Source organism: Diceros bicornis, chromosome 10 (genome assembly GCF_020826845.1).
Source record: "Diceros bicornis minor isolate mBicDic1 chromosome 10, mDicBic1.mat.cur, whole genome shotgun sequence".
NCBI lineage: Eukaryota > Metazoa > Chordata > Mammalia > Perissodactyla > Rhinocerotidae > Diceros > Diceros bicornis.
In genome coordinates, this window is record NC_080749.1 from 33421534 (window position 1) to 33434630 (window position 13097).

The following is a 13097-nucleotide window of genomic DNA, read 5'->3' on the forward strand; positions in this document are numbered from 1 at the left end:
CAAGTTTCGAACTTTTAAAGCCTAATACAATTTTATGATGAGAAAAAAATCATTAAAAAAAGTAATATTTGCTCACTACAGAAAATTCCAAAGAGACAGGAAGAGTACAGGAGCAATTAAAATTTATTCATAATCCCATGATTCAGAGTGAGCTCTTCTTTACATTTTAGAATATATTTCCTTCCACTGTTATTTCTACATATGTGTATTTAAATATGTGACATCCTGAGATCACACAAATTTTATTTTGCAGCAGTTTTTCTCCCATTACACTATATTTTGAATATTTTTACGTGTCTTTGAAAGTATTTTAATGCCTTTTACATTCAATTATTTTAAATCATATGGCTAGTCTATAGCTTATTTAACCAATTCCCTGTAATTTATATTAGCCACAGATACACACACACACACACAATCACAGGGAAGCTAAATGTTAATACTTCATTGAAAATCTTTTTAAATGCGTTTTCCTCTTCAGTTGGCTAATGACCTTAGAATTCTAAGGAATTCTTGGATTCTTGGAATTAGAATTACTAAATCAAAAAGGTTCTGCCAATTTATACTTTAACTGTACAGTCACCAGTATTGAGTATTAGTATTTTTAAACTGTACTAATTTAGTAGGTGAAAATGGATTTTATTATTTCATTATTTATTTATTTACTGACCTCATTCACTTTTCTGCATGGGCAAAACTGAAATGTATTTGCAATTCTTAATTTCATGTCCTGTGAACTTTAGCTTTCAATATTTTGCTCTCGTTTTATGCATAGATATATATCCTCCCCTGTGTCTGAAATACCCACTGCTTTCTGATTATTATCCCAACTTGTTGTCAGGTTACTAGAATGGTTTGGGGTTCACCTTGATCTTTGTTTCATTCTCCAAAAATGAGAGAATTGAAAGTTTTACACAGGGCTTTATGCCCTCACCTATAGAAAACTGTCTAATTTATTATACTTTTGACTTCTTGGCCATTAAAATAACAAGATAAAACGCAGAAAAAAAAATCATAAAGACAAAAAGAACATAGTAGTTGCTCTCCATCCAGACTGCCAGCAGCTCATAATTCCTCCTTTCCTGAGTGTAAGGGCCTGAGAATTACTATCATCCTTATGTTACGTGTTACATTCCTGATCGGGGACTAATGCTGTGATAATTGACCTCTATCAAATAAGACTACTTGTTTGAGGTTAAATGTAGCCATAATGCAGGTGCATATGGATGGAAACCAGCAGGATCTGATGTGCCAGGGACTCTGCTAGATATTCTTCCTGCAACGTCCTGTGTAATCTTCACTATACCTCTGCAAGTCATGGGATCTTCATCGTTACTGTTATTGTAAATATTATTATTTCTTAGAAGTTGAAAATCACACAACTAATTAGTGGGAAGGACAGAATTCAAGCTCAGGTTAATCTGACTCTAGGTCTTTTCAGGAATGATACAATATCGAATTATTAGTTCCAATACTGCCACCATGCTTGCCCATCCACTCAACCGTCACTTATTCCCAAGTTATAAATTATGATAGAATAATACCATGGATATTTCAAAGTGCCTTGTGGAATCATTTTCATTATTCTATAGTAGGTATTCATAGATGAAATATTTAAAGAAAAGATAATAAAGAAAATGCCCCAAAGTCTGGCAGTTAAGTCCAGCTCCCTAGAAACAGAAATTGTAAGGATGATGGCTTGTAAATTTTGTTTGATCTAATAAAAGTTACTAGTTTTGTGCCATATTTGATGTATGAAATTTTTGTCTTTTTTAACCCGTTTCACTTTGCATTTTTCTCTAAAGCTACACCATTTCCAAACAGCTTCAAGTGTTTTACCTGTGAAAACGCAGGGGATAATTATAACTGCAATCGATGGGCAGAAGACAAATGGTGTCCGCAAAGTAAGTGTGCTGAGTTTGGAAGACTCTTTTGTGATCACACCTCATTTAGATCTCTCTTGACTGGCCATGAGCAGAGGCGTCTTAGGTAATGGGATTAGCAAATCAACAGGCTAATGATGTGCTATAGAGATCAGAGATTTCTTTTAAGAGACTATCCAGACATCAGACTTCTCTGAGAGTACTTGGAAACTGATGGCATAGGCGCGATCTGTAGTTGTGTGCGCCTTGAGGAAGAATTTTTTAAGTAGTATTTACCAGAGAGAACAAATAGACCACAATGTTGACTGAGACAGTCTAAGAATTTCAGAAATGCTTGATGATACCTCTAGAAAAATCATACTTACTGGCTAAAGCAAAGGAAGTTTTCTGTACTCTCGAGATACACTGATGCTTGGGAAGCTCATTCATTCATTTGAGAAACGTTTGAGTATCTGTTTAGTTTGTTTAGTTCACTGCTGTATCCCCAGTGCCTAATCCAGTGCCTGGCCCATATTAGGCACTCAGGAAATATTTGTTGACAGGATGAATGGATGCCTTTGATCAGGTAGTCAGGGAAATCTTCTCTGAGGAATGTACATTTGAACTAAGACCTGAATGACTAAAACAAGCCAGCCATGTAGAGATCTGTAGGAAGAGCATGCCAGGAAGAGGGAACAGCAGATGTAAAGGCTGCAAGAGGCAATTTGGCCTCTTCAGTGAACAGGAAGAAGGCTGGCCAATGAAGCTTAGTGGGAGATAGAGAAAGGAGCTGATGGAGATAAGGACCAGGACACACAGGATCTTCTTTTTCTGATATAGAGTTTGGATTTTATGGTAAATGTAATGGGAAGGCAGTAGGGCATTTTAAGCTAGGGAGTACAAGATGCTCATTGTGTTCTAAAATATTGCTCTGGCTGCTGTGTGAAAAATGGAAGGTTGAGGACAAGCATAGAAGGGTACACCAGGTGGAGTCTTTCATTGTCTTCAGACGGGAGAAGACGGCGACTTGGACTATAGTGGTAGGAATACAGGGGGCGAGAAGCTGAATGATTTAATACAAACAAACCTGGGCGTAAAGCAGACAGGACGTGCTGATGGATGATTTGGAATTGAAAAACTCTAATTAGAGTTATAAGGAGATCAGGCTATTTAGATTTTAGCTTGCACTATTTTTTATGTCTTCAGATGTAAAAGGCCCAGAAAAACAAACTCTTCCAGAGTTAGATTACCAGTTTTGGTTTACTGTTACCTTGAATCTTTTGGAAATTTCTTTATCACATTATTTATAGCAATGAAATAGCCTTAGCTCTTCCAGATAAAGCCAATATATGGAGCCAATAAATAGTACACACTGGAGACCTCTACTCAGCCTAAAAATCTTATGCCGTAGATTAGCACAAATGGCTGTGACATCTACATGGACAATATTTTTCATTATTGAAATGTGTGATGTTCGGTATGAACACATGCAGCTACCATTTTTCAAATTATCAGCATTTTTTTGAGGTTCTTTTACATTTCTGTTGAGTGATTGACCTTAAGTTGTGTGCCTGCTTGTGCGTGCATGTGCGTGTGTGAGTGTACGCTTTTGAGGATTTGTTTCTGCATTTTTCACAGAAATTTATCTTAGCTATTTCAAAGTTTTTGAGGTTGGCTAATGCCTCTCTTTACTAACTTATTTCAGAGGGTGGGTATCATCCTTTAACTATTTGCTTTAAATTCCCCTGAAAACTGGGTGGTAAGGGTTAGAATAGTAGTTAATCGGGGCATTGACGTCCAACCTCTTGAGCCGTATCTTCATGGACCACACTATTCCTTTGAATTGTACCAAACACTGTCCCTACTAGATCTGTGCATAATGCTCCAACTTCTCATTCATTAATCAAAGCTATGTTTAATGGGAATGTGCTTGGATATTTCTGGGCTTTAGAATTCCATCTCTGTTGAAACGTACGAATGAAAGAGGGAAGCTGCAGCTTTCTACCACCGAGGAAATGTCAGAGGTGGGAGGAGAGAGGAGGGTCAGCTCCTGCACATCCACCCTGGGAACCTGACTTTTAAAGAGATATGGAATGACCCTACATTCCAGCATGCATGAAAATACACTTTTGACTGTACACCAGTCAAGTCCCAAAGATACTAACCATCTGGAATTCTAACCGAGGGCAGAATTTCTTACTTGTTTTAGTCTGTCATTATTTAGGAGTGATGGCCAACCATGTCTTGGGGCAAACAGGCCTGCAGTTAGTGTTCTTTGTCATCTCAGGTTTCCTTTTCACCTTCCAGCTTACTTCTGTGGTCTGTCAGTGTTGTTAAAAGAGGTTCTCTGTGTAACAGGATATGACAAGAATGACATTTTTATTTTATTGACCCTGGCTTTTTTTTTTAGTCTGACTTTCGAGGGCTGCTTTAGCATGTGTGATGTTCTATATGAACACACACCCCCACCATTTTTCAGTTCTCCTTTGTTTGGAGTGTAAATTGAAATGCCTTTCCACAACATTGAGTGGTTCCCTTTCCTTATGAATGCCAAAGTCAGCTACTCCTGTAGAGCACTCAGCAGTGCTGTCTAGTTTAATACTAAGTGGCAGAATACCGAGACGCAGAATAGTGTTCTGGTTAAGAGCACAAACCCTAGAAAACTGCCTAGGTTAGAATCCTACCTTCCACCACTTTGTACCTATGTGACTGTGGGCAAGAAACTGAGCCTTGGTTTCTTTATCTGTAAAATGAGGATGTTAATATGACTTCTCTTAAGTCTTATTGTAAGGATTGAATGAGTGAATACATGTCAGAAGAGTGCCTGGCTGATGGTAAACCCACTCAATCAATGCATGTTTGCTATTGTTAATATTATTTAAAGCTCACAACAACCCTATCACAAAGCCAGGACACTTACTATCATCATTTTACTAAAAAGAAAATGAGCTCGAAGAATCTAATGTGGCTTGCTCACTTGTGAGAGGGACAATTCCATAAACCCAGTATTCTTAACTTTAGTCGAGTTTTTTCCCCATCCTGTGACATTGTTGCTGTAGTCCCTTTAAACTAAGAAGCACTTCATTGGCCTGAGATAACTATAGAAGAGATGTAAAACTAAAACAGAATGTTCTAGGATATTGAGTGAAATCACTTTCTTGAAGGAACCCTAAGTAATAAAATGTGAGTGGTTAAAGCTGTAAGCATAACTTGGTGTAGAAATGAGTTAGCTATGGGGGCGGGAGTTGGGGGGGTGGACAGAGACAGTAAGAGTTAAAGAAGAAGAGAAAAATGGAAATACTTTGATGAGGAAAAGTCAAACATGTTGGGAGGATCAGAGCATGAATAAGAACTACAGGAGTAAGGAAGGTGATTTTGATGTGCTTCAAAAAAGCAGTTTGAAGCCCCTGCTTTTCATTCTTGTGCACCACATGGCCTATCAGTATATAAGAAACAAATGTGGAACAATGCAAAAGAAGTGTGCTGACACACTGCATTTTACATTTACAATTTTCATTTTACCTTAGAGTTATCGAACATGTGCTTCAGAGGGACAGAGTCAGAGATACTGACACTCATATGAAATGAGCAGACCTGTGGTTTTGATGAAAAACTTGTCCTATTTTTTTTCTCAGCTTTAGCCGGCACCAAAGGAGAGGTGCCCATTTATATTGATTTTCAAAATACACATGTGCTTCAGAAGCTAGTGCCTTTTCAAAAATATCACCTAGAAACTCCAGAGTTCACTTCCATTAAATTTCTTGCCTGGAATCCTAAGGATCATCCTGAACTTTAGTCATTTCTGAAATGATTGTTGAGATTTTTCTCTTTTGCAATGTAAAAAATGAAGTTGCCTTTGTTTTTCTTGCCAGATACACAGTACTGTTTGACAGTTCATCACTTTACCAGTCATGGAAGAAGTACATCCATCACCAAAAAGTGTGCCTCCAGAAGTGAATGTCATTTTGTTGGCTGCCAGCACAGCCGAGATTCTGAACATACAGTAAGGAATGTGTGTGTGTGTATGTGTGTGTAAAGTTACTGTCCTAAGATTTCTTGCTAGTGATGGTTAGTTATACATCATGGAGAGGCAGGAAGGATAAGTAATATGTTGAACATGTTTATACTTTGAGGAAAGACTCCCTTATAGTGAAGCAATGGAGACTGAAGAGAAGACAACCTTCTGTCCTTCAACAAAAAATAACGTTTCTAAAAACGAATGATAATTCCCAGACTCCAGAGCTAGACCCTAGATCTTGGACTTTGGGCAAATTGTCAGAAGTCAGCTCTGCAAGCCCAAGAGCATACCATTCATGACAGAATGACAAACTCTACAGAGCCCAGCTCACTTATTTTATGGCCAGAAATCACCAAGAACACTGCACAGGGAAGCTGGAAGGTGGAAAGAGGAAAAAGGTGACACCTTTTACTAAGGAAACCTTGTCTCACTCACTACCTCTGCTTCGATGAGGAAGTGAGAGCCTGAAAGATTAACCTCAGTTTAATACAATGAGCTATAGATACATTTTAGATCAATTGATCTCTTTAATTTTCTCATTTTATCGTATATGCCTGGAATCCTAAAATGTTTGGGAAAAAATGACTCGAAAGTATGTTAATTTCATGAAATTTTAGAATTTGATTTAGCCTATATGCACAGAAAATGGTTCTGACAACAGAGTTTTTGGCTCTTGCTACACAGGAGAATCTCCTGGGGAGCTTTTATAAGCTATGTTGGGGGTGGTAGGAGTGTTTCCCTGACCAATTGAATCAGAACTTCAGGGTGGGTTCCTGGGCATCAGGATCTTTTTTTTTTTTTTTTTAAGTTCCCCAACGTGATTCTGATGTGCAGCCAGGGTTGAGAACCACTGATATAGATACTTGATCTTCCCTAGCCATCCTGGAAGGTTGAAGCATTTTACCAGGTCTTATGGCAGGAGATTGCTTCCCCTAAAAACCCCTTGTGCTGTGAGGGAGCAAGCCTTTTTCACTGCTCAGCAGCCATAATTAGCAAGCCATTGCTGCTGTAATGATAGGAATCAGGTGCTGGCAGAGGCAATAGAGAGTCATTATTATCCCCTAACAAGTAGTACTGAGAAGGAAAATCAATGACTAATCCAAAAGTTTCCTAGCTTTCATTTTTGTTTCAGTGTTTTTCCTTACAAAGCTTTAGAAGATTTGTTGACTCAATCAAGCAGTCTTATTCAGTTTCCTTTCCTCTTCTTTCCCTTGATTATGCTTGGGTTGATGCAGATAAATCACAGTTAACATGAAAAGACTCTTAAGACGATCCTTACTTTCAGTGGGGGGGCGGTGACTCATAGACTGGATAACCAACCCTTACTTCTCTCTGTTCTCAGAGCTGAAGAAGCCTTTCTTTTGTTTTGCTTGGTTTCACCCTTCCCTCTTCTTCCTAGTATTCACTCTTCTTTCTCTCTCCTCTTCCTTTTGTAACAGGAGTGTCGGTCTTGCTGTGAAGGAATGATCTGCAATGTAGAATTACCCACCAACCACACTAACGCGGTCTTCGCTGTAATGCACGCTCAGAGAACGTCCGGCAGCAGTGCCCCCACGCTTCACCTCCCAGTGCTTGCCTGGTTCTTCGTGCTTCCATTGCAATGATGCCACCATACCAATGAGAGGCAGAGACCCGCCCTCTGAAGCACAAGCTAACAACTGTGAAAACAGTGAATTTCTGAGTGAAGACCGATCTTGCACTTGGTCAAGAATGCATATTGGACCCCAAAGCAGAAGCCGTTGTTTGCTTAGCTACAATGCTCCTGCATGAGGTCACTGGATTGAGGAAGGGGATTTGGCAGGGACTGAGGGGATTTTCTGGCTTCCAGGCTTCCTGGTCAAGGGGGCTGCATTTTGTCACTTCTGCAGGGGTCCTGCCATTCTACAACGGGCAGGTCCAGTAGCCTGTATTGTCCTCGCCTGACCAGGCCTTGAGCTGAAAGGACTCCTTGACCTCGTTGACTTCTTCAGAGGCTGCTGGGTCAGACCCTCTTGTTTCTGTGATTAGCTCAGAGCATCCCAAGAAATCTAAGTCTTCCCCCAATGAGAAATTAGTTCCCCTACCAACAGCGTAGTCAATGAGAAAGGCAACTATAGGAAGAAGACTTCCAGTTGAACTAATAGGAAACCCATTTGCTAATTGTGGGGGGAAATAAAGCTTTTAAATTATACAATGTAAAAATGCATGCTTGTGTGTTTCTTGACTGACATGGAGACCTCAGATGAAGCACATTTGCCAGTATCATAAAGGAGGTCACTGAAGTTATGTTTCTGTGCACCATGGCTGGTATATTCTGGCTTAAAGTATAAAATTCCACGTCAAAGTGACTTGGTTTTCTTTTTTCGGGAAGGACACTTCTTAGGATGCTAAATACAAAATTAATGAATTGAGAAGATCAGGAAACCTCCCACATTCAAGGAGGATGACACCTTATCGTATGATGCACCCTCAGCAGTGGCAGCTTAAAGTCAGAGACCCCGTACAGTCAACTTCTCTCTGAATGTCAGGGCCACCAAGAGAACCTTTCTAAACACACACTAAAATGTGTAGTCCCTTGTGTCCTTCTCTTTCCCTTTTATAGCACAATCTCAGAATTTCAAATGAGCAACTTCTTTCTGTTTTTAGAATCCTGATTTCCTGCCTTTACACTTTGGGGTGATCTTTAAACACTCTGTCCCTGTATGTATAATGATGAATTAATGGAGTATTTTGTTTTTTCTATATGAGCATCTACCATTAGAATGCTGAGTGCTCTGTAGAATCCATTAATGATGCTATCCTGGCCACGTAGGCTCTCCTATGATGGCAGTTGGCAAATTATGGCCCATGGGCCAAATATGTCCCACCACTCTTTTATAATTTTATTTATTTATTTTTTCCCCCAAAGCCCCAGTAGATAGTTGTATGTCATAGTTGCACATCCTTCTAGTTGCTGTATGTGGGACGCGGCCAAGGCCGGAGAAGCGGTATGTCGGTGTGCGCCCGGGGTTCCGAACCCGGGCCGCCAGCAGCAGAGCACGAACGCTTAACCGCTAAGCCACCGGGCCGGCCCAATGTCCCACCACTCTTAGTCTGCTCCACCTGCTGTAACAAATATACTGTTGATTCTGTGGCTTAAACGAAAACATTTAATCTTCACGGTTCTGGAGGCTAGGAAGTCCAAGATCAAGGTGCCGGCAGATCTGGTGTCTGCTGAGGTCCTGCTTCCTAGTTTGCAGACTGGCTTGTTTGTTTGTTTGTTTATTTATATTGATGTCTTAATAGTTTATAACATTGTGAAATTTTGGTTGTACATTTTTGTCAGTCACCATATACATGTCTCCCTTCACCCCTTGTGACCACTCCCCACCCCCACTGCCCCTGGTAACCACCATACAGTTTTCTCTGTCCATGTGTTGGTTTATATTCCGCATATGAGTGAGATCATACGATGTTTGTCTTTCTCTTTCTGGCTCATTTCACTTAACATATTACCCTCCAGGTCCATCCATGTTGTTGCAAATGGGACGATTTTGTCTTTTTTATGGCTGAGTGGTATTCCATTGTATGTATATACCACATCTTCTTGATCCAATCGTCAGTTGAGGGACACTTGAGTTGCTTCCACTTCTTGGCTATAGTGAATAATGCTGCAGTGAACATAGGGGTGCATAAGCCTCTTTGGATTGTTGATTTCAGGTTCATTGGATATATTCCCAGTAGTGGGATAGCTGGATCATAGGGTATTTCTGTTTTTAATTTTTTGAGGAATCTCCCTACTGTTTTCCATAGAGGCTGCACCAGTTTGCATTTCCACCAGCTGTGTATGAGGGTTCCCATTTCTCCAAATCCTCTCCAATATTTGTTATTTTTTGTCTTGGTGATTATAGCCATTCTAATGGGTGTGAGGTGATATCTTAGTGTTGGTTTGATTTGCATTTCCCTGATAATTAGTGATGTTGATCCTCTTTTCATGTGCCTATTGGCCATCTGTGTATCTTCTTTGGACAAGTGTCTGTTCATTTCCTCTGCCCATTTTTTGATCGGTTTGTTTGTTTTTTGTTGTTCAGTTGTGTGAGTTCTTCATATATTACAGAGATTAACCCCTTGTCAGATATATGTTTTGCAAATATTTTCTCCTAGTTGCAGACCGGCATGTTTTTATATCCTCATAAGGCAGAGAGCAGAAAGAGAGCTCTGGTCTCTTAATTCCCTTATAAAGGCACTAATCCCATTCCTGAAGGTTTCGCCTTCATGACCTAATTATCTCCCAAAGGCCCCACTTCCAAATACCACGATGTTAGGAATTTAGGCTTCAGCATGTGAATTTTGGGGGGACACATTCAGTCCATAGCAACCACCTATTTTTGTGAATAAATTCTTATTGGGACACAGCCACGTCTGTTCGTTTACATATTGCCTATGGCTGCTTTCATGCTACAACAGCAAGGACGAGGAGGTGCAGCAGAGAGTATATGGCCTACATAGTCTAAAAGATTTACTCTCTTGCCCTTTACAGGAAAAGTTTGCTGATCCCTAGTTTATGAAATGGTAAAACTGCATTGGGAAAAAGCTGCTGGCTTTGCAGGGACCACCATGCTAATGGTGGTTACTCAGCCTGTGCCATGGTTTACCAAATCACTTCCCTTATTTTCTTTGTCTTCTGTATCAGTGAATTTTTCTTTTCTGTTTTGATTGTTTGCACCACTCATTCGATTCAGTCTCTGTAATTACATGCTTATGTCTGTATGTTTGTTGCTTCTCGTGCTTGATGCACTGGGAACATCTCATCTTAAGGCTCTTTAGCTTACAATAAAACAGGGAGGGGGCAGACATCATTATCTCCCTGTCTCTGGCCCAACCACAGACTCACCTGGAAGCATCGGTTTTGAACCCTGATGTCGATTTATCCTGCCTTTCACTCAGCGCCTTGAAGTATTTGAGTTTTCATAGCTTATGCTTGTTTGAAATTAATTATATATGGCTTCACTTGGAACATTTTAATAGCATCTTTGCTGTCTTTTTAGTCCTCAGAGTTTCTTTTGACTGTGTAATTGATGAATTGTCTGGTAAAAAACCATTAGCAGACAGTATTTTTTTTCTGATTTTGTTTTTGCTGTCTAGATTAGTCAATTTTCCTTTGTGTGTGTTTTTTCTTTCTTTCCTGAGGAAACATCTTAATTTTCTCTTCTTTGCCCCACATATCATGTTTGCATGGATTTCACTGCTTACCTCCACTCCCTTAAGCATTTAAAATAGGGCTAGGTTGAGCAAAAGTGGGAAAGCACAGAGGAAACAAACTCCTGGCAGAGACAGCCTAGTGAGTAGGGGTGCAGATTTACAAATAGAAATATGGGATGCCCCATTAAATCTGAATTTCAGATAAGCAACAAATAAATTTTTATATGTTATTCATAAACTCACAAGTCTGGCTCATCTAAGGCAATGTTTTCCAATCCTTGTAATAAATCCAAATCTTCTGGGTAACTTCAAAACAAAAAAATTCCCAGGGCATCCTGGGGATGTTGACTGAGTAGATGGGATGAAGCACACACCTAACCCCAATCATTGAATGTTAAATTTAAAAAAAAAACAAAGCTCCCAGGTGATTCTGACGCTCAGCCAGGTGTGTTACCCTTGACCCGAGAGGAGGATTCCTTCCTCTGAAGCCCAGTCGTTGGTCACATAATAGAAATGCTAATGAATAATAAACATGTGCACAAAGAACCCGGGGTTAGAGCCGTGGTTTTCAAACCGTAGTCCCCAGACCAGCAGCGTCAGCATCACCTTGAAACTTGCTAGAAATGCAAATTCTCAGGCTCCATCCCAGACCTATAGAATCAGGAGCTCGGAGGGTTCAATCTGTATTTTAATAAAGCCTCCAGGTGCTTCTGATGCACACACAAGCTCAAGAACCACTGGACCGGAGAAGCACTTCCCCAATGTCTTCGGTAAATGGGTCCTTGGTGGCTGCGTGAGAATCACTCAGGGAGCTTGTAAAGAACAAAAAGAAAACAGAAAATCAAACTCCTGAGCCCCAACTCCAGAAAGTCAGATGCTTTATGTCTGAGGTTCATCAGATAGTCTATTTTTAACAAACTCAACAATTGATTCTGTTACACAGCCACTTTGGGATCCACTAAACTAGAGAATAAGAGATGGGGTGATGTTGTGAGCAGAAGGCCAGACTCCACCATCTGACCTCTGAGTTCTAACATAAAGCCCTCTGCATTATAAGTTGACTCTGTGGTGTCTCCAGTGTAATATAAAACTAGAATCCAAGAAATAAATCCAATCATTAGAGTTCTTTACATGGATTTTTTTTTTCAATCCATTCCATAGGGACCAGGAATGGCCAAATATCCCAAACCTCAGATTAATTTAATTTACCCCTAGTGAGCAAGAAAATGAAAAATACTTTGGCATAAAAATATCTACTGTGAATTGGGGTAGCTGGGGTAGGAAAGGAGGAGAATATGTAGATTTGTTGTTATAAAAGAGACAAGGGGATTTGCAATGAATATGAGGAGGGTCTGAGGGACTGGCCTGTCAAAGGTCCATTTTGAATAGATCTGCATTCTAGAACAAACTTTGAATTCCCATTCATCAACCATTTTCTGAAAAAAAAGTACCAAAAATATTTTTTCCCAGCTATGTCTAAACTCTTCATAAATCCAGTTCTGAGTGAAGTTAGCAGTCAGAAATTACAGGCATGATTTCCCATACACTCTGCATTCTCAGTCATGTCAGTCACTGTGTACAATATATGTCATAAGAAAGGGAAGGAGGTGGGTCAGTTTCTCTTTCTTACTGAGAAAGAACTTATAAAGCCATGCAAAGCATGAAATGAGCATTATGAACTGGCATGGACTTGGGGAGTGAGGTATAGTGTGGAATCAGGAAAATATATTTCACATTTGTGAAATTACTAACTCATGCAAAATTTTTGTGACATGTAAATTGCCATCTTATAAAACTTTGCTCTGACCTTTGGATCTTAGACATTTTATTTTTCACCTAGTTCTTTGTCATCGACCCTATGATTTGTGCAGGGTTACATAGTGATGCTAGATACGTCTGGGTGCAATTCATGCCGGAAGACAAAGGCTAGTAGTGGGTGCACAAAGGTGAAAGTTGTAGAAACTGGAAAATAAATGGCCACCATAATTTGAGTCTGCCTCTAGGCATAGTTCCTCTACGGTGCGTCTGAAACAGTCCAGCATCTTTCTCACACTTCC

At 39.8% G+C, this 13097-nt stretch overlaps 1 protein-coding gene across 8 annotated transcripts in view; it reads left to right on the forward strand.

The window, feature by feature from the left end:
- The window catches only part of LYPD6B (LY6/PLAUR domain containing 6B), a 160989-nt gene extending 152907 nt beyond the window's left edge, over positions 1 to 8082 (forward strand). For all 8 annotated transcript variants that reach the window (XM_058548930.1, XM_058548933.1, XM_058548932.1 and 5 more), the window contains 3 exons: positions 1806 to 1904; positions 5735 to 5865; positions 7320 to 8082. In XM_058548930.1, the coding sequence (XP_058404913.1) occupies positions 1806 to 1904; positions 5735 to 5865; positions 7320 to 7484 (395 nt within the window). In that variant the 3' untranslated portion in view covers positions 7485 to 8082. The remainder of the gene's footprint in view (positions 1 to 1805; positions 1905 to 5734; positions 5866 to 7319) is intronic.
- The last annotated feature ends 5015 nt before the right edge of the window (positions 8083 to 13097 follow it).